The sequence below is a fragment of the Sorex fumeus genome, unplaced genomic scaffold (genome assembly GCF_029834395.1).
Source record: "Sorex fumeus unplaced genomic scaffold, SorFum_2.1 ptg000045l, whole genome shotgun sequence".
Taxonomy (NCBI): Eukaryota; Metazoa; Chordata; class Mammalia; order Eulipotyphla; family Soricidae; genus Sorex; species Sorex fumeus.
The window spans coordinates 16,518,754-16,544,892 of NW_026606102.1; the positions used below are offsets into that span (position 1 = coordinate 16,518,754).

Here is a 26,139-nt window from a genome sequence, read left to right on the forward strand (position 1 = left end):
AACCCCATATCATAGCCAGGTGTGACCCAAAATGAAAAACAAATACATCCACATCTGCTCTTGTCCAATTGATCAACTCTTTAGATACTCATTGAGAGCGAACATGGCTCCCACCTACCCCAGTAGAGTGGTACCACCCCCACTTGTCAGCACTCTGCCATCAGAGAGACACCTCCAATTCTGCAGCTGCTTCTCAGAGAATGGTTTGTAGGTCCCTGCTATCAGGAGATCTTCTCTCCTGGGATAATCACATCCTTCAGAAATGGGGTCCAGAGCACTGCAAGATACTATGGTTACCATCCTCCCAGAAAGAAACTCCGTGTTCTTCATTCCCTCTAGGTCCCCAACAGTCTTTGTCTGTGCAGGCAAATGAGAAAGGAAGTCGAACGGAATTTAGAAATTGCTGTGTGAAATAACCGTCAGGGGGGAAAAATGGCTCGTGTGGGTGCCCCAAACTCACCTATGCAATAGAAAAGATCTCCAGGTGTTCAGACTTTGTCATGTTAGGGAGAAGGGAGTACTACTACCAAGCATCCTGATGCAGGTCTGGGCTCCAAGAGGCTTCTGGGGAAGAGCTCTAGTTTTAAGTTAGCTCAGCCACAGCCACTACTCACACAGTGCTCCATTCACTACGTCAGGTATTTAAATAATGTTTCTTTTAACATTATTTTGTTGTAATGTTGATGAGAGAAAAATTAAATCCTGGCCAGTAATGAACAGGACATTATTTGAGGAACTAATTTCATTATACATGGTTTTACTTTAGTCTCAGTTTCCAAGAACCTGTTGAAGACAGGTTATCATTATCGTGACTACCAGAAACTGAGCAATGAATAGCCTGGTCACTGTACCAAGGTGTTCACCAACTTTATTGCGTTTAACCATCCCAGCAATCGATATAGGAGAAATTGCAAACACTTCCATCTTTCAGGTGGAACACTGAGGCTCTCAGATTGTGTACCTTCTTCAAGGTCATTTTCAGTAGTAGAGCTGAGAGTGTGTGGCAGACAGTAAGTGATCAAGAATTTTAGCTCCCTCATTCTCTATCTAGTTCCCCCACTTAAAATGACTGGGGAAATCACTTAACTCTTTTTACTTGTTTTGATTTGGGGGCCACACCTAGTTATGATCAGGGCTTGCTTCTGGCTCTATGCTCAAGGATCACTCTTGGCAGAGGTCTCAGAGGACCATAAGGAGTGCCAGAGATCACACCCAGGTTGTAAGCACTCTGCCCACTGTACTAGTTCTCCAGCTCACTTCATTCTTCTTGGACAGTTTTCTCATGCAGGGAGAAAAAATGAGTTTTCTTCTGAACCTCTAACCTTGCTTACTGACAGCTCAGGCTGTGATAGTGTGGACCTGTGGCTCCAGCCTCCCTTCCCTTTAGCTGCTTAGCATCTTCCTGCCAGGATGCCCAGATACGGCACTGTGGTGGTTTTGGTTTCTCCCAGAAAGCATCATATTTACAAACTACAAATAACAAAGTAGAAGATGCCGGAAGAGCACTGGCATGTTAATTAAGAACAATAGCGGAAGCAGCTGGGCAGAAAATGCCAACTGGTCGGAAGCAGAGGCAGCATAGCTCTGTTTGTTGACAGAAGCCAGTGCAGTATTGTACGCTAATTGGGAAGTGGGTAAACATTTGCCAGCAGCTTGCCCCCCAGTGTATTGGAAGCAGACAGCAGGCTGGGCCCTCCCCACTCCCTTGCCTGCCCATCTGCCCAGCACCCATGAGATCTCAGTAGAGCGATTTTGCTCCAGGTTCTTCTAAGCAGAGGATCGTAGAGGTGGATGTGTCTTAATGACCCTCATGGGCATACCAGGTTTCCAGCTGGATACAGTGGAAGATAGTGTTCCTTCTTTAGCTCATCAGTCTGCCCACTGCACTCCCCTTCCCATCCCCCACATCCACCCAGAGCCTTCCTCTCCCTTGGCCAGGAAACAGGTTAGATGTGACACGTCAAACAGAAGATAAAACTGCCTGCCTCAGGTGCTGCTCTCATCCCCTGTGTCTGCGAGCAAATTGCAGACTCCGTATCAGGCTGTCCTTGCAGTTGTTCTCACTCACAGCCATTGTGGAATATCTGCTCTGTACCAGAAACTATGTTAATTATATGTTTTTTAATTTTATCTTCATTTTATTTGATGCCCACATAAGTCTTTCAGGGTTGATACTAACTCAGTCCACAGGGCTAATACTCCATACAACTGTCATCTAAACCAGTATATGTGTAGAACCAAAGTCCATTGTCCTCTCTACTTAACCTGTATTTCTCAACTTTTTAAAAATTCATGTACCCCTTTGATGATGAAGAAGAAGGTTTTGTTTTTCATGCATGGATTCAGAAAACCTCAACAGTCATGGGTGGCGCACCTCAGTGGCAAAGCATCTGCCTCACATATGTGAGGCCCTGGATCTGATTCCTGGCACATTTAAGTAACCATAGAAAACCTCTGTGTTCCATCCCTTTCTACCGCGAACCTGAGAAGCCTAAAAACCTAACTTAGGGTCTCTCTGTGATTAGCATATATCCCTGCTGAGCCCACATCTTGTCTAGCTTCTCTATGTTTTGTAGTGTAAAATAACAATATTTTTTAACTTCTTACATGCACAGTTACTTGACATTTGCTTGTTTTTTCAAACTAAATATTTGCCCTGCTACCTCCCTTTTCAAAGGAGAGCCTGCAGGAGCCATTCCTCAGCCAAGGACATACCTCCCTGGTCACAGTCGCCCTTCAGCTGCTTACACTGGTTCATTTTGGTGAGATCAGCCCCAAGGCATAGCTCTTCTCCCACCGTGCAGAAAAGACCTCCCTGCTCTCAGGAGTTAGCAAGCAGAGGTGCTCAGTGCTGCAGCAGTCATGGAACTGGCACCCTTCCAAGAATCTTCAGGGGTGTGACTAGGGTGACTTGAGTGAGAGACATGGGACTGGCCCCTGCCCTGGAAGAGACCCCATCTCCGAGCTGGAGCCCAAGGTCACATGCTAGTTCCTCTACTAAACTATGAGAGTTGACCTCTCTGAGCCCTGGTTTCCTCACTTATAAAATGGGAATAACAACACCTACTTCACTGGATTATTTTGAGGCTCAAATAATATAATAAATGTGAAATGCTCGTGCCAGTCCATAGTAGGCTCAGAATCAGCGTGCATGGACTGGAACTGAATGCCATGCAGGGGAGACGGTATCTGTTTCTAGTGTCTGAATACATGTTTTCTATCGTTTTAGGTAACCCAGCTGGACCCAAATAAATCGTTATTGGAGGTAAAGTTGTTCCCTCAAGAAACCCTTTTCCTGGAAGCAAAAGAGTAAACACGGCCCTGCGTGGAACCAGCCATTCCTTGACAAGCCAGAGGCCTATGTCAAGAGGAGGGCTCGTGGCCAACCCACCTTCACGCTCGTCTCACTGAGTTCAGATGTCACACTTTTGCCTCTTGCAAGATTGCTCTGGGGGAAAAAAGTAATAATAAACATAGCTACTTAAAATTTCCCCTCCACGAGTATGTGTTCCCAACCCTGTGCCCACTCTTTCCTTCCTTTCCCCCTCGTTCAGCCACCACCGCACTGCTCCGTTTGAGTGAGCCCAGAGCAGGGCTGAGCCTCTCCCACCCACCTTCTCCCTGTGGTGTCTAGGAGAATTCTGTCTGTCCATGTCACCACATCTCAATGTCTTTTGAGTCTGGGTTCATGCACCTCTGCCTTTTTATTTTCACTCACTCGTAAGAGGTGGAGGGGATAGTCAGTTAGGGTTCTTTGGCATGGAGAATAAAAAGGAGGAACAAGCCTATCATTGTCATTGCTACCTTCTGACTTCTTTACTAAGCTGTATGAGGATTGAGGCGACATAGACATAGACGCAGCCTCTAATTTGACTGCTGCTGTTTTTTGGTGTCCGGGTTTCATCCAGGCGGTGTTTGCTGTTCCATTGCAATGAAGAGAGAGCAGGTGTCTCCAAGCACTGGGTGAATGTGAGACCGAAGCAGGCACTTTTTGGGCCCATAACGGGTGAGGCCTGGCTGAGGCCTGCATGTGGGCAGTGCTGGCATATCGGGGTGTGGTCACTCTTCTCCTGTGCTCCCTCCCTCCCTTCCTCTCTCTCTCCCTTTCTTTCGCACGCTCTCTCTCTCCCCTCTCCCTCTCTCCCCACTCTCTCACTTCCCCTCCCTCTCTCCCTCTCTCTCTTCCTCTCCCTCTCTCTTTCCCTCTCTCCCTCTCCCCCTTCCTCCCTCTCTTCCCCCACCCTGCCTCTCTCACTCCCTCCCTGTCATGCAAGTGATCTTGTCACTTGGTGCTTGAAGCACTTCATGGCAAAAATTTGATCAGCCACCCCGTCCTGGACTCTGAGTCCATGTTTCCTTCTTCTTATGTTTTAAATGAAAGGGCTGACAATTTTGATTCCTTCCTATATTTAAAAGAATAAATGTGAGCACTCAGCTCAGAATGCATGTGTTCCTGAATCCACATAGAATAATTTGGGTTTTGATCTAGTAAGTGTGGATTTTTACTAATACATGGTTTGGGGTTCGGAGTTTAGTTCATGGAAGCACTGTTCATTCTTCACATTTTTGTTGTTAATGGGAGGGACCCCTCCCCAGCAGAGTTAAAGGGCTAGCCTGGCCACTCTCGGGGTGCTCAAGGGCATGCAGTCCTGGGCCTCACACCTGCAGGATATGTGTTCTACCATTGAGCCACATTCCTGGCCTGGGGATCTCTTTAGTCCTGAAATGTTTCTCCATATCTTTTGTTGTGTAACCTATGGTCTTTAACCTAAGGGGTCGGACCTGGGCATTTTGGTTTTGATTTGGGGATTATCCTGGTGGTCCTTGGGGAACCGTACACGGTGCTGGAGATCAAAGCAGGATTGGCCACTGCAAGGCAAGTGCCTTACCTGCCATCCTGTCTCTCCACCCTCACTTTGGGCATGGTATACTTGTCCAAAAGTAAATGTGTGCTTGATTCTTTCCCCGGCCCGAGCTGAGGAACTCTCCAAAGCCTGCGACATGCCTGGTCATTTTCGCTCAGCCTGAAAATTGGCATTACCCAGGCAAACCCATGGTGTCTTTTTTCTGATGCTTCAACAAGGGTCCTTCCTGAACACTCTTAAAGGAGATGTGATTTCTACAGACAAAAGACAGTGCTACACCTGCCTCCTCCAACTCTGCTTCTGCAGGGCAGCTGAAAGAAAAACAGACCCAATATGGAATTCACTCTGAACACTTCCTTTCTACTCCTACTTTCCTCACCCCATGTCCCCACATGACAGTCATTCCCAATGTTGCCGTACTCTCAGCACCAGCTCTACTCTTTACCTGCCAGTAGACTTTGTTCTGTAGCTGCCATGGAGAAGCTACATCCCTGAACTCAGGCTGAACTCAAATAGCAGCAATGGTGCTGGTGGGGTGAAGGAAGGAACTCTGCGTTTACTTGCATGTCTGACTTGCCCCATCCAATTCGGGTTTGAAATCCTGTTGTTCCCTTCTAGTATCACTTCTGTATTCTAAAAATTCAGACTTCACTCTGAAACCAATTTCATAAAAGTTATTAAATGCTACTTGAACGTGTCTGATGTTTACACACCCTCTTTGAACCTAATCTATCTTAGAAAGCGGGTCTCTTTGCTCAGTCCCATGAGGTGGTAGCCCATTCAACTCCCTGTTGGGAAAAGCCTCTGAACCATCACTGTGCACATGAGACATTCTAGTGTACTGAGCTTCAGAGCTGGCAGTGAGAGCAGCTCCTTCATGCTCCTTCAGGCATCATGCTCCTTCTCACATGTCAGCATTCATGACTTCATATGGTTAAGGCAGCTTACAGGAAAACCCAAGCGGTTTGCTATCACCACAGAAATAGCAGGTTCCAGTATCTGCTATTCTTCCTCCTGCCTTTAGACTTCCTGGGCTCTCCATCCCAACCCCCCAACACAGTGAGTCCATCCAAAGATCTGCTCAGTGTCTTGGGCCCCACTTTCTGTGGTGAAGCTCCTGGGGGCCTGTTCCAGTGCTCCTGTTTTGAAAGGTTGTGCATCTAGCGCACATGTCTAAAGGTTTGAGGAAGTACTGCCCGCTTGACACTGATTCTCACAGGTGCAGCTCAGGAGGTTCTGGTTTGGGATGTTAACAACATACTCTTGTACCACTGGTTTTATGTCACAGAGAAATAAGCATCCAAAATCTGATACTTGTATGAGAACATCCCTTGTGGAATCTTCCCTATTTGGGAGAGAGGGATAGCACACCTGGCAGTGCTCAGCCCTGACTCCTGGCTCTGCATTCAAGGATCACTACTGGCAGTGCTTGGGGGACCGTATGTGATACTGGGGATCAAACCCAGGTTGACCACATGCAAGGCAAGTGCCCTACCCACTGTACTATGTCTCTTGCCCTGGAATCTTATTAATGTAGAAGAAGAGAAGTTAGGCTATTACAAATTTTACTTTGTAACAACAGAATTTAAGTTTCAATTATATTAGAATTGCTCTTCTATAAAGCTCATCTGCTGACCAGAGTTAGCTGAAATGGATCTTAAAGAAATTGCTGAGCACGAGCCAGTTTTCTGAAAGCACTGGTAGTTTCCATTCTGGAGGTAGGATGGGTTCTTCATCGTCTCCAACACCAGACTTGTGATTGATCACCTCCCCATCACACTCAGCTCCTTGTCTGCTCAGTCTCGGATGACAGCTAGAATGAGTTCAGTCCAGGAGTAATTCAGAGAGGCATTGCATATATGCTCTATGTGACCTTAACGCATGTGACCTCACATGCATTACATCATTTGATCCCTTTTAAAATTCTGAGAGGAAGTTCTGAAGAAACAGCTCAAAGGGCTAATGTACATGCTTTGTATGTGGGAGCCCTTCTCTCAAGCATTTTCAGGATCAAACCCCCACACCCCCAGTGCACTGAACCAGGAGTAGCTCCTGAGTACTTCCAGGTGTGGCCGAAAATGTCAAAAAAAAAAAACTGAAATATAAGGGCCAGGAATATGGATCTAGTGGTAGAGCTTATGCAATGTATGTGCAAAGTCCTGGGTTGATTCTCTGGAACCGTATGATCCCAAGCACTGCTTTGTATAGCCTTAGTATCCCCCAGAACACTGCCGGGTGTGGCCTCACAATAAACAAACAAACGTTCTTGTAAGGAGGAAGGTCACACACAGTGAGACCTCAGTGTCTTCCACTTTGAACCCTTGGATCTGCCACTGACTGGCTGTGTGACCTACGATGAGGAAGTGAACGTCAGCATCCAGCTAACATTCCCATGCACTGCCATACCATCCACATCTGTACCAGCCCCCTGCAGCCAGGGCATAGCGCAGAGACTCTCCTCACACCTTTGGGATGGACTCGGGTGGTGGCTGCTGAAATCATATTGAGTGTCAGCAGAGGCATCAGGTCTCAAACCTTGTACTCTGATTTTCATGTCTATATGCATCTCTGTAGAATCTGTAGAATCTCAAAATTTCATGTCCCAGAATGGATCTTGAAATATCATGCAATTGTACACAAAGAAGTTAAACACTTTTCTGGAAGGAGCACCGTGTTCTTATTTAAAGAGCTTGAGCTAGAGAGATAATACAGTGGGTAAAATGCTTGCCTTGCATATGGTCAATTCTCAGGCTCCACATATGGTACCCCAAGCCCTATCAGGAGTGATTCCTGAGCACAGCCAGGAGCAAGCCTGAATATAGCTGGGTGTGGACCCTAAAAACAGAAGAAAGATCAAGCCCCAAAGTTGACATGAAGCAGCAAATAGTCTTTCTTGCTTTGAACCTTGCTCTGCATTTTAGTGCTTCTCCCTCGTCATCTGCTTTGGAAGATGACCATTAACCCAACTAGCCAAACATCTGCTCTCTGCTTTCAAAAGGTTGCTATGGAAGGAAACATTAGTAAGAGGGACCTGCACTCCAGCCTCAGTTAATTTACACGCTGTGGCTCTTGGTTTTGTGAGGTGATGAAATGCATGGTTGAAAGAACAAACTCAGGGTCCTTAGTGCCTGGGTTCCCGCTGCTCACGTGCCAGCATTGTGCACTAGGACATTCACCTTCCTGAGTCACAGCTTTTCTGCCATGAGATGGAAATCATAGCAGAGCCAGATGAGGTTGTGGAGATGAAATGAACTAGCAGTTAACAGCCAGAAATAGTAGAGGGATTAAGACTCTTAACTGGCAGGCCACTAACCCTAGTTCAAACTCTGGCACCAGCAGGACTGACCACTGAGCCTGCCCAGAGACCCCCAGAATGTAACAGTTAACACATAAAGCAATTGAAACAGTTAATAATTAGTCCATGAAAAGTTGCCCTGTGTGTGAAAAGACATAGTTCATCAAGGCAAGTCAAAGAGTCCTGCAGTGTCATGACAAATCCATAAAGACAAACCTGGGGCATCCTGGGAAAGGGGAGGAGGAGTGCCTTGGGAGGTGTTGGGAACATTCCATACATTACCACCACCACACATACCCCTCCAAGCTGGTTGATCTAGACCCTATTCTGAAGAAGAGGTGAAATGGTCATTGGAGCTCCTTGGCTAAAAGAGCAGGATTTGGGCCCAGACTGTTGACTACAAATCTCCTGCAAGTGTGTATGAAAAGATAGGACTGCTTTCACAGACAGTAGGAACACCTGGTCATTTCAAAGAATAAGTGCAATAATAACTTTTAAAATGCTGACAGATGCTAAGAGGGAGAAAGTATTTTTTTATAGAAGACTGAGCTCTACAAAATGACCCATTTCCCAGCTCTTTTTATTAAGCACATGCAGTCATCTAGAAGCATCCCATTGCTTTTCCCTTCTCACATCTCCAAAATCCAAGGCCTGCTCCTTCATCCTGTGTCCCACTGACATTTCTTCCCTTCAGCTCCTTACAGTCTATCACCTGGTCTATAAAACCACATCGCAATTGCTCTGTCTGTCTCCAGTCCCCTCTCTCCTATTCCACTCTCCACACAGCTGCCAGGAAGAGCTTTCTAAACACCTGCCTCATCATGCCACACCTCAGCTTTGATCCTCTCAAAGGTTTCATGTTGGCCTCTGAATAAAATCCAAACTCTTGGCTTAGATTTGCAGCTCCTGTCATCTGGCCCCGGCCTCCCTCCCCATCTGTAACTCCAGCCATGCCCTGACACTCGCTGAGCTGCCTGCACTTTCCTGAAAGCTTCATTCCTCATCACCTCTCCACTCTGTGCCCTCTGCCCTGAGGGCCCGTCCATCACTACCAAGCTCCTACCCAAGATGGTTACTCAAAACCTCCGTACACCTTCTAGGTTAGGTGCCTCTGGTGAACTTTCCTCCCTGGGAGACCCATCTGGATCACCTGGAGTGTAATTCAGCTCATCCATTGTATCCCAAACCCCAGACTGGAATCCCCGCTAAAGGTCTGAGTCACAGCATGTCTTCAAGGTCTAACAAAATGACCAGTACAGGGACCAGAGCAATAGTACAGCAGGTAAGATGCTTGCCTTGCACATGGCCAACCTGGGTTCTATCTCTGGTATCACAAATGGTCCCCTGAACCCTGCCAGGGGTGATCCCTGTGCACAGAGTCAGAAATAAGCCCTGAGCTCCAAAAACAAAAAAAAAATGACCAGTACATAATCATACATAATTAGCCAGTCAATGTGCACTTAACCACTGAATTTAAAGCAATACAAATGATGCCCATGTCCCAGTAATATGGTTATGTTCATCTCCAGCATGTAACCGCTCTGGGAGCAGGTAAGGGCAGAAACCAATTCTTAATCATCTGTTCATTTTTAGAGCCCACCCTGGGTCTGGCACCTAACAGTCATGCAGCCACTGGTTACTGAGCAGTCAGCTAATTGAGGCTGAAGCAAAACCGACTGGCACTGCTGAGAGCAGAGAAATTGGTGTTGAGTCCTACAATGCTGGGGCCTTTACATGCTCCCAGAGAAGATACATGCTGGAGATGAACCTAACCATATTGGGCATCATAATTCCTCAGACTTTGGAGTTACTAATAGTATCCTTATTTTACAATTAGGAAAACGAGTTCAGAGACATTCTGTCACTGTCCCAAAGACACACAGCTAAGAGAGAAAAGAGCTGAGCTTCCGCTCTGAATCAGTCCCCAAAGTTCATGCCTGCTCTGTGTTCTCTCACCCAGGAGGTTCCCTCCCTGGGCTGCTTCTGAAGGCAGAGCAGGACAGGAAGCCCCACAGTCCCGCTGCCTCCTGGAGACGGCTCTTTCCTGGTGCCTCTGCAGAGCGCCCTCTGTCTCCTCAGCCACTTTCTTGAGATTTGGACCTTGCAGTGTCTGAAGCCCCTGAGTGCCTCTTTCCTCTGCTTGGCTCAATGCCTCCATAGAGAGGAAGCCATTTGTACCCTCAGACACAGCTCAGATTTTGTGTGTGATAGAAACCCCATGAGTGTAGGCTAGTGCTTTGTGGCTTTATTCCTTAGCACACACCTGGCACAAGTCAGTCTTAAAAAACCAATATTCTGGATTAGTATATAAAATAATATACTACTAATAAATAATATAAAATAAAATAATATAAAAACAACTATTTTGGACTATTATATCAGCTTATTATATGCCAGGCACTGCTGCTCTACTTACATTAGCTCATTTACTCCTCACTCAGCTCACTTAGTGGACACACTCAGGCAGGGAAATACTAAGGGATTGTCTCCAATGGCAGCAGGATCCAGGATTTTCAAACAGACTTTAGGACCTCCATGCATCTCCGTTCTCCAAGGAACCTCCCAGAGTCCCCAGGACAAGAGAGGGGACCCTTCTCATCCCTATATTTGCCCCTTGCAGAGCACTTGTCATCGGGTGGTGATAATTTGCACAGAAGTCTCCCTTGGGCCTCTGCCCAGGAAGAAAGTACCCCACATCACCATCCTGGTAGGTGGGGCTGCGCCTGCTTCCTACACTGAGAAACTGAAGCTTGAAGGTTACTTTGCTCAAAGTCTCATAGTTAGTACCTCCAAAGCAAGTACTTTTTTCTGTTGATAACCCCTTTGTCTTAGAAGATCTAGTTAACTTAGACTTGGCCAGTTATGTTCAGGCTCTTTGTTAATCATTGGCTTTTCAACCCCTACTGTTGTCTCAGAACTGCCAGGCTGAGGTGGGACCACTAATGCCAGAGTGATATGGTCAGTGCTAGAGAAGTTCCAGGAGGTGTGAGAACCCAGAGGAGGCCCCCAGTCTGGGAGAGGGGTGTCAGTATGAAATGAAACAGCCTGCCCCAACCTGGCAGTCTGGGTTCTGGATTAGAAAACAAGTTTCCTATGAGACTTGAACTCATCTGCCTGCTGGCCTTGGCTTTCCATGTCCTAGATATGTACTCTGCCTCACCAGGGCATTCACTGGTAAAATTCTCATTGGACTTTTCTGAGGAATGGCCACAGAGAGTCTAATTGAAATTCTTTCTTTATTTTGAGGGTAAACCGGAAGCATGTACAGGAAACTAGGTGAGGAGGCCAGGATTTTTTCTACAATTCCAAAGATGGATACCCAGGTGACCCACATGGGAACTATCAACTTTTTAGCTAGGTTTACATTGGCCCTTACTCCTCTCAGAGCATTTTCAATGATAGCAAGTTAAACTTTCTTCATCAAAAATCATACAGATGGAGAAACCGAGACCCAGAGCAGCAGACTGACTTGCCCACAGCTTCCACTCTGGCATGTCCAGCAATACCAACATCATGAGGAACTGACTTGTGCAACTATCACCTATAGACCTCAGTTTCCTCATATTAAAAGTGGGGTGCACTGGATGGGTTTTTGCATGCTGTGGGATTTCATGGGCACAAAGAGCAGGTCGTGATTTCTAAAGTAAAAGTGTACTGAACCATGGGGACCTTTGAAGAACCACCCTAAAAACCAGCAGTGCCAGAATGTGCCTTGAATAGTGAACCCCAGAAGAGACCAGAGGGGTTGCTTCCTGAAGGTTGGGGATGGGCCCTAAGCTGTCACTCTTTCTTACTGCCTCAGAACACACTCTGTGCTTCATAGCAAACATATTCTACTTGCTGGAGCCACTGGAGCAGGGCAAATGAGGTGATGTAGGGTAAGACATAGCTGAGAGTCCTGAGTTCTTGGCAGTTCATACAAGAACTCCTCCCAAGCAAATCCATAAAAATTTGGTCTGGAGCACGTGTTCGAATTCTGTTCAAGAGCAGGGACCCTCCTGCCATTAGCTTTCAGTTCCTCGGGGTCCTTTCTAAAGAAGGCAGAACGATACTGAGAAGGAACAGGCTTTTCTCTCTGGAGGGAGAAATTCATTTCACACCTACCTAACTACTACCTAGCAGATACACAGAGCCCTGCACTGTGTTGGTGCCCAAAGGGACTTCTGCATTGTGCTACTGCATTAGGACTCCATGAGCATTACTCACACACACTCAAGCAGGGGAAGTCTGAGCAGAGCAGGCCTCCAGACCAAGCCAGCTGATGGCCCTGCTCCACCATTGGTCAGTGCTGCAGCTTCACCAAGGGGCACAGATATCTGGCAGGCAGTGGAGGGATGGCAAGCTCAGTTCTGAGGGGTACAGGAGGCCAGGAAGAAACCCCAAAGAGAGGCTACAAATAACAAAGAAAATGTTCCCTCCCCCTCCCCCATCATGCACCCACCCCAGGGGATCAGTTCAAGACTGGAAGTAAGAAAAAGTGGCCTCAACTCTACCGCTTAGACCCTCTTCTATAGACTCTAGGTCCCCTGTCCTTTTGTGCCTAACTGGGAGCCCTGGAAAAGTGACTTCTCCATACGCCCCTTTCTTCTCCATCTCCTGTCTGGAGATAAGGAGGTGGCTGTGTGGAGTCAGGAGATGGAGAGTAGCAGGTTTGCATAAGCCTGCGGTTCTGCAGGCCTCAGTGAGGACCTTAGTGAGCACCTTAGTGGCTGGTATCCAGACTGACTAGTCTCCTGGGGCTGACTGTCCTGGGACTGGACTGGATATCTGAAAACACATTTATTCACTCTCTGTGGCCTCGAGTGGGCAGAAAAACTGGCTTAAAAGCATGCCTCCACCATGACCCAAGCAGGTGGGAAAACTAATAAGGTGCCCCAGGCCAATGAGGCGTCAGGGAATTCTACCACAGGCTGCAGGCCGTGGATGGTGAGAAGGAGCCAGGAAGGGGAGTTGTAGGAAGTGGAGGAGAACTCCTTGTTTGAGAAAAAGGTGCCAAGGGCGAGTGGAAGCTGTGCAGTTCCCTCTTCGCTAGCCCTACTGTTTCCTCCCAGATTAATTTTGCTGGTGATGGGGAGTGTGTTGCCCAGAATGTCTGTTCCTCACAGTTTGGAAGAGGGGTCAGGATTCAAATCCAAGTTGATCTCCGGCTCTAATGCTCTTCCTTTTCAGGCGGCCTGCCCATTGCTGTCTGGCTATTCTTTTTAGGGTGGCGGAGAGGTGCACCCAGAGAAGGCTGGCAGCTACCCGCAGTCATGCAGCACAGCAAGTCTGTATTGCAAGTTGGCAGGGGACTGAGTCCTGGAATCTGTTTCCAAAAGCCCTCTGTGGAGCGAGAGAAGAGAAGCCCAAAGACAACCACACAGGTGGCTGTGGTCCTCAGAGCCCAGAAATACCTGTGAATAGCTCAGTCTTTTGCAGGGTTTCATCTGTGCAAACAACCAGCCTCGCCCTCCCTTCCTTGTCCTAGTCAATTCCAGGGCTTCCAAACTCAGCTCCAGGCAACTGCAAGAACTAATTTTTATTCGGGAAGGGATTGGAAAGGACCATAGTTCCAAGATAAATATACTATAATCAGTAACTTTCTTAAGTTTCTGTCTTATTCAGTTAAATGATGGCAAAGGTGATTCTCTTTTCAACTAAGAAATATGCTTATTGAACAGAACTGTAGGAACAAAATGACAAAATGTATCAAGGGGAATGCACCTGAATAATAGAAAGTCATACAGTGTCCCAAATGGAAATATCTAGTATGTGAAGACATAATTTTCCTCAAATTAATACCTAAAGGTAGTTAAATAAAATTTCCAAAGTATCCACCCATCCCTATCTTACTTGATTTGTGAGACTTGCTTTAAAAATTCTAAAATATTTATTTGAAGGACTATACAATAAGTTCTAAAATATTTACTCAGAAGTCTATTCAAAAGAATGTCTTAACAAAGAAGCCATGAGCATGTTGAAAAAGGAGGATGTGGAAAGAATCCGAAGGGTGACTTGCCTCCCCAGCATTACGGATTACAATAATTTAAATAGTGAGGTTTGTGAAAAAACAAATAGCTCCCTAGAAGAGGAAGTGCTGAAAGGACGTTGGCCATTTGAGAATTTAGTATGTAGTATATGGTTGATGGGGAAAAGGGTGGGTCATTAAGAAGTGCTGTGGTAACTGGTTAATCATTTGGGAAAAATTAAGATACAAGCAAGTTTCACACCTATCAAAATTAATTTCAGATTAACTAAATATGCACATGTAAATAAAACTGCTAATATAAATAACTACTTTTTAAAGTTGGATTCGAAAAATGCTTGCTGAGAGAGAATAGATTCAGTAAAGAAAATGAAAGACTTGGTAACATTTCAGAAGTTAACTTTGGCTAACAACAACACAATAAACAGAAAGAAAAATGAAATGCAGGATGCATTAGAGATGAGAGCTTATGACTGTCTTTAATAGGTAGTTACAAATTAAAGGAGGTGCTCCATAACAAAAAAGGAAAGGATAGGCATGGATTTTTTAAAACTAACAAGTAATTAACATAAAAATGTTAAGGAAACGCAAATTCCAATGACAATTAAGAAACATTTTTCCTGCTTGAGATAAAGATTACAAAAGTCAGCAAGACACCTTCTACTTGGTCCTCGAGGAGACCTTTCTGGGGGGTTATTTGACAGGTAACTATCAAAAATCTTTGTCATAATAGAAGCAGCCTCTGGTCGGTCTATTGTATTTCTCAGAATTCATCTTAAGGAAATAATTAGACAAACTCACAAAAGATGTTCATTATAGCAATGTTTATTGGTGAACTGAATACCTATAATAGAGAACTGACCACGTTACATCAAAGTACATCTATGCAATAAAATAAAATATTAAGAAAAAACCCACAACCCTCTTGCTATTGTATACTTCTGCTATATGAAAATATAATATTTGCAAATAAAAAGCAAGTAACAAAAGTCTGATTTTGTAAATGGGGAGGCAGAGAAAAAATATATATATATTCTAAACATGCTTTGCTGTGTTGTCTACAATGACTTGATAATGTCTCACAGATTAAGCAGTTTTCACTTGGGGAAATGAAGTTTCCTGGGGGGTCCTCCAGAAAGTCTCCCCTTGTCCTCTCCCGGTACACTCGTCAGGTCAGTGTCCCCATTTGGTCCAGGAGCTTTCTAAAGGCGCCCGCGGCTGACTTCGTTGGATCCACTGAGCCCGCATCCTGAGCGATCGCCTGTGGGCTAGAACGAATGAATGAAATGACGCTCCCTTCTGCATTCGCGAAAAGCAGCAAAGAACTAAGGGGAATCACACCGAAGCGCCCCGGGTTTCTCCAACGAGGCGAGAGCTGAAGGTGAGAAAGCGCGGCGTGCGGGACCCATTCCCGCGTCCTCTGCGCTTAGCAGCACTGTGGCCCCGGGGCCGGGCCCCGCGACCGGCTGGGCCGCGGTCCGGTCCGCTCGTCTCATGCGGGAGCGTTGCACCTTCTCCCCAAGCCAGCTCACCCAGCACCCCGGCACCTCGGCTGCGTGTAGCAGAGTGGCGCGTGGGACCCAAGGGCGACTCAGAAAGCGAGGCGAATAGTGGGACGCTCATCCCCGTGGCAGAGGCGCCCCAAAAGAACGTTTCGGAACGGGAAAGCCTGGGCCACGGCGCTGCCTCTCCCGCACGCGCCCCGCGGGCGCCGGATTCCATCCCACCGAGTGTAGGGGTGCGGCTCCGCGTGGGTTTTCGGGCTGCCAGGCTTTCGCGAGTCCCACTCGGGCCACAGCTCGCTCCGCCAGCGTCCCGTGGAGGGTCGGAAACAGAGTGAGCACCCCCAGGCCCCGGGGAGCCGAACGCCTGGAAGCGATTTGGACTTGGGTGAGTCCTTCAGGACGCCAGACCTGCGACTGAATTCTGCGGGCCCCCTACTCGGTGTGAGTTGCCGGGCGTCCCCTCGCCACTCTGTTTTCTCACCTGTCAAGTGGGATCACAGGGCTCGCCTCCTAGAGGTGGAGCGACTGAGGCACAGCGGGGGGATCATGGGGCGCTGGGACCCGCTCAGGGAGCGCGACTAGCGCAGTACCCCGAGGCGGGGTGGGGGATGAGGGGGAGGGAGGGAGGGTCTGGCCCTAAACTGTGCGCGGGGGGCGGGGGGGGGGGGCTGGCCTTAGACTACCAGAGCCTCGGGTTGGAGTCCAGCAAGGGGCCGTCGCCTCGGGTTGGGGTGCGGGCGGGCTCGCATCCTAGGCTGCTTCTTCCTGCGACCGCCGCTGAGTCCCAGCTAACGTGGCTCGTGAGCTGTTCCGGTGGAAAATGTTGTCGTTGTGTGTCTGTGTGTGTACAGGTGTGTGTCTCTCTCTATGCGCGTGTTCATGCGTACAGGAGCGTTTGGGGGTGTGCAGGGTAGGGGGAAACCTCGGGGGGGGGGGCAACCCGTGTAGACTCCAGCTCCCAAAGGCCTTTCCCTTCTCCCCCCACCCCCATCCCCCAGGTTTCTTCCAGGGAGACGAGTTTCAGCCAAACTAACGGAATCTGGCTCGGTCAGGGGAGGGGTGAGGCGGGAGGGGCGATTCCGTCCCAGAGCCACTGGTTTGGGGATAATTACTTTTAATGTCAGAAAGATTTAGTTTAATATCATCTCTATTAGGCTGCCGGGAGGGTAATTAAACGGGATGCGCCTCAGCCGGCAAACAGATGGCGTCTGCTTGCTCCGAAGCTGCGGGCAAATAGCGCAAAAGTCAGTGCCTCTCGGGTCCCCCAGCAGCGCCCCCAACCCAGCTACCACTCAGCGCTGCCGCCTGTGCCTCCAGCCCCCAACCTCTGAATCACCGTAGGACTCCACCAGGCCCCACCCAGTGAACCCCGCCAATGCCCTGCCAGGAGCTGAGGGATGAAGCCCAACTGAGAATGCGAAGGGAGATGATACACCTCTGGATTTGGAGGCTGAGCCCATTTTCAATGTCCTCAGCTCCATACCCACCTCACTGTGGAGGCGGCAGCACATGATTCTGAGTGCAGAGGGCACACGGGACCAGTGCGTGTGTGTGTGTGTGTGTGGACAGACTTCATCCCTCACCAACCTCACTTGTCTCAACTGTACAGCTTTACCTGCTTTGGGGGTTGTGCCTGCAGGTTCCCCAGAGTTGAGTTGGGGTGGGGGGCACAGTGTGAAATGTGTCCCCTCATCTGGGTTTGTAGTCTCCACTCCCTGAGACTGGAACTCTAGTGTGGGGCCAACCAAAAAATGCCCCCCACACCCCCGGGATGCGACTTGTTTGGGAGAATGCTGGTAGAACAATGGAAGTTTCTGGGGCTCTCCTGGGTATGGGGGGGAGTGTAGCAGGAGAAGGGGTTCCCTATGAGCAGGATTTGGAGGCAGGTGTGAAGGTATATCCCAAACTTTTATGAAACGTGGCAAAAGTGGCAAACGTGTGTGGACAAGTGTGAAACCACATTCAAGGTTGTCCAAGGGGCAGCCCTGTGTTTCACACTGGGTCAGCTCTCCCTCCATGCCACCTGCTTCCCCTTCACAGTGCCACCAAATCAGCCGGATTACCCCTCTGGAGCCTGCAAGGGTCTGAGGCACAGGGACCCTGGCCCAGGAGGGTTAATTTGCCTCTCCCCACCCCACATCATATCATGTTTCACTTTCATGAGCACCCTGATCTGTATGGGGTTGGGAAGAAAGGTTGTGGGTTCGGGACCTGTTGGGCTGTGAACAATGAGGAAAGAAGAGAGAGGAACATTGGGCAGAATTCCAGGACGTGCCCTCTCTCCAACCTTGGGAAAAAAGGTCCTTGCCATACTAACTGGAGGTGTCAAAAAGGGGCATCTGGGCCGTGGGTCTCAAAGCCAGGGAAGCTTCTGTATCTTATTTCGATGTAGGCTCAAAGCAATTTCTTTAAAACTTTGTTGGAGAGAGCTCTGGGAGGAGGTGGCTGCCTGGTGCTTGCTGGCTGTACTCCACCCCAAACCCCCACCCCCTGGCCCAGGGTCTAGTGAACGCACAGACTGCCTCAACGAAAGAAAGGAGTGAGGAGGTGGGGCTGGGGCCCTCAGCTGCCACAGGACAGACAACCCCAGAGGCTCCCCCCAACCCTCACCCACGCTGAATATTGCGCCCCCTGCCCTCCTCCCCAGAAGCCTACCTCCTTGCTCCCTAAAACCTTCTCAGGCTCTGGCACTAGCTCAACAAGCGCCCTGTCTCCCGCAAGTCGCACAGGCGTCCCTCAAGTTTTCTGCACGTTCCGCGGGGTCCCGGGCACCCAACCCTCCTTCCTCGGTTCTCCCGCCCCTCTCCATCTGCTGCTGGGGTAACTCCTTCCGGGGGAGCGCCCCGGAGCAGAGGTTTTGCTCGCTGAGGTGGGTCCCCGCGGGCCGCGCCTACACCCTCAACGCTCTGCTCAACTTTGCAGCAGCAACCGAGCAGGCAAAACTCAAGGCCCCACCGCCACGTCAGGCGCAGGATCTGCGGGCGGAGACCCTGGGTCCCTTCTGCACGCCCAGAACATCCTCGCCCCCGACGGCGCGGGTCCCACGTCTTTGGCTCTGTAGAGAAACGCAGCAACGCTTGGCCGTCGGGACGGAAGGACCGACGACGGGAAAGCGCGTTTCTCTAATTAATTAAATGTAAAGCCTATACTCTGAAAGCTGGCGAGCAATGCCAAGCTAAAATGAGCGGGAAAACTCACTAGAAGTTAGAAAAGACGGGGAGGGCAGAGAGTGGCGGAGCTAGAGAGAGCCGAGTGATGCCATTCACCATGGAAGCGCGGGACCTGTTACCTCTCTGCGGGCCGCTGCTCCTCCACCGTGACGTCAGGACGGAGAGCCGGGCGAAAGTTAAAGCCGCTCCTGGGGGCCCGTGGCGACCTTGTCTCCAAGCCGGAAGGACAAGCAGACGGGCGCGCGTCCTGCCTGCAAGGGCATCTGGAGAAACAGAGAGGCCAATTTTGACTTCGTTTCAAAAAGAAACGCAAACTGTTCGTTTAAAACGCCCACAACTAGAAAGAATCCCATCTCCAGGGCGGAAAACCCGAGACAGTCGAGAAACGAGAAAAGGAAAGAGCTAGGAGTGGAGGGGAGCGGTTGGGGAGAGGGGGGCAAGGAGCGGGAAGGCGCAGAACTGGGGGAGCGCAGCGGGTGCCGGCTGCAAGCGCAATCTCATTTTTCTCCCGTGGGCTCCTCTTTACAAATGAAAATCCTTGGTGACCACACTCACCCTCCGGAATAACTTAGCGTATCAAAACTTTTTAAATAAAGGATCTAGTCTTTAAAGGAGGCAGCGGGGGAAGCCCAAACAATAGTCTCCCACTATCCCAGATGTGTGGGACGTGGAAGCACCAGGAAAGCGAGTCGGGAAAAGGCAGGAAAATCCTCTTGGCATTTATGCCATGAACACCCTCCCTTCCCCAACCCGCGCCCCTATTCCACCCCCACCCCTACGGCGGTAATTGAATTGTCACCTGCCCCAACCCGCCCCCAGCCGCCTGGGCCACTTGGGAAGCTCGGCCTTGCCAAGTGCCCCCCGGCCTGTGAGCGCCGCGCAGCCTCTTCCGCGCCCCAGAAGCCGAGGGGTTACACTCGTCTACGCAGAGGCGCACCGGACACAGTAATTAGGCGCAATTCACACGCTCTCGGGCGCACGGAAACGACTTGTCACGATATTTGCAACGCTCCTCCTAGCCCACTTTTTCCCCACTTCTTCCTCGGCGCGCCCCCTCCCCTCCCCGAGGCACTCGGCGGAGCTTTTGGAGTTTCGAATCTTTCGGACACTGTAGAATGCGGGGCTCCCCGGGCGCGGGCCCGGCCAATCAGAGTGGCGTCTGCCTCCCCTGGCCAATGGCAGGCGCCACATTGTTGTCCAATTCTGTCTAATGGAGCCCTAAGGAGCAACAATAGAGCGGGCGAGCAGCTCATTGAGAGTGTGGCAGCGCCGGGCAACTGGGGCCCGGCTGTGCGCAGCGGCCGGCGCGCTCCGGCGAGGGGACGCGGCGCGGCGAGGGCCGGGGCGCAACTTGCAGCCAGCCGGTCCCCGCGCGGCCCCCGCCTCCGGGTCTCGACGGAGGGGCTGGACTGCGCGGCGTTCCGAAGGGTCCGGAAGTTCGGACATGGTGACTGAAGGAGGGTGACGTGGTCAGACCAGCGGCCAGGGGTCGAGGGGAAGAGGCCGAGAGCGCCGGCGTCGCGCGCGGAGCTGGGAGGCGCGTGCAGCGTCAGCGGAGGAGGAGGCTCCCCAAACCCCAGGCAGGTAATGGAGGTCCTGAGGTGGTGGGGGTGCAGGGGAGGCTGCCGGGCCTGCGGGCCCTGTGGATCGGGCCCTGGCCGCGCCGGCCTCAGGGGCTGAGTGGCCCCGAGGGGTCTGAGAGAAGTTCGCGCAGCGCGCGTCGGAAGTGGGCCTGGATTTCGGGGGGCGGAGACACAAGAATCGGGGCCCGGGGCCCGCGAGGGGACCCAGGGGCCTGGAGGAGGCCGTGGCGGAAGCTCGGGATCCGGCCTTACTCGGGCCTTCTGGGGCCGCGGCACGCAGGTGGGACTCCCGTGTACGCTCGGAGCCGATTTCGGAGGCGGCTGCCCCGTCGCGGCGCTGCGGGCAGGACCCCCGAGGACGAGGAATCCAAGTCTGGGACGGGAGCGCGGGGATCTGCGCCTCCGTGCCCCCCCCCCCACCGGATCCGGGGAGGGCGTGTCTGACGACACTGACCCTAACCCCGTGGGGGGGGGAGGGCGGGCAGGGGGAGGTGGGGATCAGGCTCCCTCCTGCTGCACAGAACTTGTCGCGAGATACTCCCGGGTTTCGGGCCAAACACTGTGCGGCAGGTTTTGCTCCTTCTCACTTCCTCTTTGCTTGGTTTTATTTTTTTCTCACGCAAGCCCCTCATCCCGGCGTGCACCCTGCAGCCCAGACACTGGATTTCGCTCTTTTCCTTGGCCCCGTGACCTAAACTTTGTGTTGGGGTTGCCTCACCCTAGAAAGTTTCTTGCCCTGTATTTCCTCTTCACTCCTGCCCAGGCCTCCAAACCTCAGCGTCTCGCCCATTTTCTCTCCCATACCCTGGAGGCCTGCAGCATGGAACTTGCCATCCCTTTTCCGCACCTCTTTCTGGGTCCCTGGCCCCACCTTTGCCTCGGAATTGTTTCCAAGCCCTCCTCACTCTGCTTCCGAAAGCGCTTCTATTTACCTAGCTGATTTTTCTCCCAAACTCTTCTCGGTCCTCAGACTCAGCCCGGTGAGCTCTGCCCACCCGCCAGTCTCTCCCCGCCTCTCGCGCTGTCACGAACCTAACATTCCGCCCTGGTTTTTTTTTTTTTGTTGTTGTTGTTGTTTGGTTTGGTTTTGTTTTTACCTTGCCCTGGGCTGTTGGGGTCAGAGTTTTTCTGTAGCCCAATTCCCATCAAACGAACATCTGTCTCAACTCGTCTCATCCCAATTAAGCTAAACTTTGGAATTCTTTATTTTTTTTTAACCTTCCTTTTCCTTCCGACCCGGTGACTTTAATGTTTTTGTCTTTTTCCCCCCTAGCGGAGCCACTGATTCAAACGAAATCTCACCCTCGGCACATACATCAGATCTGGGAAGAGGAGCTCCGGGGGGCGTGGGGAGGAGCTAGTTCTTCCGAGGGGTTCGGGAGGCGCCTTCTCCCAGCCGTTTGGCCACTACCAGCTTCGCTGCGGCTGCTGCACTTGCTCCCCCCGAGTCTGGGTCCCCCACTACACCCCCCAGACTGGGTTCCTCCCGGGAGCGCACCCCTCCCGATCAGTCTCTGCCCCTTCTCGCGTCTTCCACGCCAGGTCTGGCCATGGAGCTGCGCTCGGAGCTGCCCACCGTGCCGGGCGCGGCGACGGCGGCGGCGACAGCGACGGGGCCGCCCGTGGCGTCGGTGGCGTCGGTGGCGGCGGCTGCAGCCGCCGCCGCATCTCTACCGGTGAGCGTGGCGGGCGGCTTGCTGAGGGCGCCGCCACTCTTGTTGCGGGCTGCGGAGAAGTACCCGAGGACGCCCAAGTGCGCGCGCTGCCGCAACCACGGAGTGGTGTCGGCCCTCAAGGGCCACAAGCGCTACTGCCGCTGGAAGGACTGTCTGTGCGCCAAGTGCACGCTCATCGCCGAGCGCCAGCGCGTCATGGCCGCACAGGTGGCGCTGCGCAGGCAGCAGGCGCAGGAGGAGAACGAGGCGCGCGAGCTGCAGCTGCTCTACGGCACGGCCGAGGGCCTGGCACTGGCGGCGGCCAACGGCATCATCCCGCCACGACCCGCCTACGAGGTCTTCGGCTCTGTGTGCGCAGCCGACGGCGGGGCACCGGGAGCTGGGACGCCCGCGGGGACCGGAGGAGGCTCAGCGGGCGCCGGGGGCTCAGGTGAGAGCGAAGCGGGCCTGGCAGAGCAGGGAACAGGAACGCGCGGCCCCCGGTCCCGTGCCCCTCCCCCATATCTTTGCACTGAAGAGTTGGGTCCCTGGATCCCGACGCTCCACGGTTGGAGCTCTGATTTGGTGCAGAAACGTCCCAACTGGCATGTCTCGCGGTTCAGGAACGTTGGCACGTTCCTTCTCACCCACCAACACCCAACGACTCATCTCCCTCTCCTCGACCTCGACAAACAGCTACTCTGCACACTGTCCCCAGTGAGGAAACCCCCACGCCCGGGCTTCCCCCCACCCCTGCTTCCCCCACAAAAGAACCAGGTTTCATTCGATCTCCCCAGCTCTCCCAACCTCTTCCACGCCCACCCTTCTCTCCCCGCATGACTTCTTGCTTCTTTCCCGCAGTGTTCCTATTTTTCTCACAGTCCTGAGCTCCCGGCCTACTAAGGCTGCGCCTGGCTGCTACTTTCCAGCTTCTTCACCCCACCCCCACCCAGCCTCATTTTCTTCTGTACCCCCTAGCCTGTTTGCACGCTTCCCCCCCCCCTTACCTGCCGGGCCCCACCCTCTTCGCCCTCTTTGGCGGCTTCCCGTGACTGTTACTGGGGCAGCTGGAAGCCAGACTGGGCCCTGTTACATTCCAGCTCGGGAGAGGACAATTTAGGTCTTAATATCTGAAAAGTTGGGTTAGAAATAGCATCGGTTCTACTCCTGACTGTGGGGAGTGGGGTTTGGTTTCGCAGTGCCCAGTGAGTTCTCCCAGGCAGGCCCAGGACAGAGAGGGCCAGCTTGGCTCTTGGAATCACAAGGTCTTGGAATCCCAAGAACTTTTCATGGTGAAGGTGAAAGTTATGTTGGTTGTTGAACCTGGGGCCAACTCCCTCCTCCAGCATAAGGCTGGTAAAGGGAGGTGAAGGGCCACAGATCACAGATTTAGGAAGGGAGGCACAGGTGATCTGGGTCATGGGGGGGGGGGAGAGAGAGAGAGAGAGAGAGAGAGAGAGAGAGAGAGAGAGAGAGAGAGAGAGAGAGAGTTGGGTGCATGGAAGGAGAGAACTGCAAGGTCCCATGAGAGGAAGGAATATGCGGGGCAGAAAGAAAGAGGGGCTCGGGCTTAGAGGAGAAGGGAACTGATCCAAAGGTCGGGGACGCTGTGGGTGTGGCTGTTCCGCACTAGCATTAGCCCTTCTCACCTCCCCTTTCTTCCCTTCCAGAGGCAAAGTTACAGAAGTTCGACCTGTTCCCCAAGACGCTGCTCCAGGCCGGCCGCCCCGGCAGCCCGCAGCCTCAGGGAAAGCCCTTATCGCCCGACGGCGCGGACTCGGGCCCTGGGACGTCGTCCCCGGAGGTACGGCCCGGCTCCGGCTCGGAGAACGGCGACGGAGAATCCTTTTCGGGGTCGCCTCTCGCCCGGGCGCCCAAGGAGGCAGGCGGCAGTTGCCCGGGCAGCGCCGGCCCGGGCGGCGGCGAGGAGGACAGCCGGGGCTCTGCCAGCCCGTTGGGCTCCGACTCCGGCTCCGAGGCTGACAAAGAGGAGACAGAGGTCGTGCCGACGCCGGGGCTGGGCGGGGGCCCGGGGCCGCGGCAGCGGACGCCGCTGGACATCTTGACGCGCGTCTTCCCGGGCCACCGGCGGGGCGTGCTGGAGCTGGTGCTGCAGGGCTGCGGTGGCGACGTGGTGCAGGCCATCGAGCAGGTGCTGAACCACCACCGCGGGGGCCTGGCGGCCGGCCTGGGCCCCATCGCGCCCCCGGAGAAGGCGGCGGTGGGCGCCGTGGCGGCCGCGGACGACGCCTGGCCGAGCCGCGTAGACGCGGCCGCGAGCGGGGGCCCCGCGCTGCCCGGGCCGCTGCAAGCGGGCCCCGCCGCGCCGCCGCACCACAGACCTTTGCTGGCCGGAGCCATGGCGCCCGGGGCGCTGGGCTCGCTGGGCAGCCGCTCGGCCTTCTCGCCCCTGCAGCCCAACGCCAGCCACTTCGGCGCCGACGCCGGGGCCTACCCGCTGGGGGCGCCGCTGGGCCTCAGCCCCCTGCGCCTGGCCTACTCGGCGGCGGCGGCGCACAGCCGCGGCCTGGCCTTCATGGCCCCCTACTCCACGGCCGGCCTGGTGCCCACGCTCGGCTTCCGGCCGCCCATGGACTACGCCTTCAGCGACCTGATGCGCGACCGCTCGGCCGCCGCCGCCGCCGTGCACAAGGAGCCCACCTACGGCGGCGGCCTCTACGGGCCGATGGTCAACGGGGCCCCCGAGAAGCAGTAGGCCGCGGAATCCGGCCGCCGGACGCCCCCCGCGGAGGTCCCAGCCCCGCGCCCTCCGGCCGCCGCCCCGCTGCGTCCCCCGCGCCCGCTTCGCCTCGGCGGGGCGCTTCTCGCGCCGAGGTCCCTGACGTTTTTGGTTTGGCGGGGCCCGAGGAGCAAGTGGGAGCAGTGACAGGTGCAGGGGTTCTTGAACCTCACCCCCTTCCCCAGCCTGCCCTCCTCCTAGAGACCTCAGCCCTTCCGAGGGCCGGGAGTTCGGGAGACTTTGGAGGCGGGGCGCTGCGCACGCCCCCTCCCCCCGTCTGCTCTCTGCGCCCCACTCCTCCCCGCAACCCCCCAAAGCCTGCCGAGCTCGCAGGAGGATCGGGAGAGTCCTAGAGTTTGGCTTCGGTGTCGTCCCTCCCTTCTTATTTTTGTTTTGAAATATTTGCTCTAACAAATATAAATTTAGGATGTATAAATCTCTTGGCACTGAGTCGAGCCTTTGGGACACAACATATATATCGATATCAAGTGTGAAAAAAAGGAAGCAAGTTCTAAGGTGCACTTTCCTCGTTGCGGTATTTGTTGCTCTCTTTGTTGCTTATGCCGATAAGCATGGGTTTCCTTGGTGCAGTGTGTTTTTATATATGTATAAATCTATATATAATCTATACATATATATATACAAGCCAGTGTATAATGTTATAAAATGGAATTCTAAGTTATTAATTGTAACCTGTAGGTGACCTCCGTATTAACGTGAAAAATATTCAAAAACAAGCAAAAAAAAGGACAAAATGGGAAAAAAATTAGACTATGCGCGCATTGTACTTATCAGGTTTGATAGAGAAAATATATCGTCAATTCGGCCCGCTCCCGCCCACCGCCCCTCCTGCCTGCAGCTGGCCTCTGCCGGGCCGCCGAGGCGCGCGCGGACGCAGAAACTGAGCGAGCGGCTGCCCTCCCGGGACGCGCCCAGGCCGGAGTGGGGTGCGCGGCCCAGAACGACTCCCTTTGTGCTTTCCTTTGCATAGACATGAACTAGAAATAAATGTTATTTTCTAAGAAAACACAATCCGGTCCCGCTTCTCGGTGGAAAAGGTGTAGCTTTCTCGCTGGGGCTGTAGTCTCGCTGGCACGCGACTTGACCGCGGTCTAGCGGGTGGTCGAACCCTCCGGGGCGCGATGCGACTAGCCTCGCTGCGGCACTTGGAGAGTTCGGAGGGCGCGTAGCTGGAGAGCCTTGGGCACCTTTGGAACGCGGTGTGCGCCCCACGCCGCCGGCGGGCGGCGGGCTTTCTGCTTGTCCGCACTTCGGGCAGCTTCTCCGTGCGCCCGTCGAGGCGGCAGGCCTGGGCTCTGTGCTACGCGGGCGCAGGTTGGGGCTTAACCTGGTGGCACCCC

The 26,139-nt window shown here is 52.6% G+C and overlaps 2 protein-coding genes across 2 annotated transcripts in view; both read left to right on the plus strand.

Annotated features, from left to right (window-relative positions):
- The window catches only part of FAF1 (Fas associated factor 1), a 431,446-nt gene extending 427,658 nt beyond the window's left edge, over positions 1 to 3,788 (plus strand). The window contains exon 19 of the mRNA XM_056122297.1: positions 3,230 to 3,788. Within this exon, the coding sequence (XP_055978272.1) occupies positions 3,230 to 3,313 (84 nt within the window). The 3' untranslated portion in view covers positions 3,314 to 3,788. The remainder of the gene's footprint in view (positions 1 to 3,229) is intronic.
- Positions 3,789 to 19,782: 15,994 nt separating this feature from the next.
- DMRTA2 (DMRT like family A2) lies at positions 19,783 to 24,775 on the plus strand. Its single transcript, XM_056122435.1, has 3 exons — positions 19,783 to 20,384; positions 21,657 to 22,489; positions 23,709 to 24,775. The coding sequence occupies exons 2-3, from the start codon at positions 21,934 to 21,936 to the stop codon at positions 24,752 to 24,754; spliced, it is 1,602 nt and encodes a 533-aa protein (XP_055978410.1). The 5' UTR covers positions 19,783 to 20,384; positions 21,657 to 21,933; the 3' UTR covers positions 24,755 to 24,775.
- Positions 24,776 to 26,139: the final 1,364 nt, after the last annotated feature.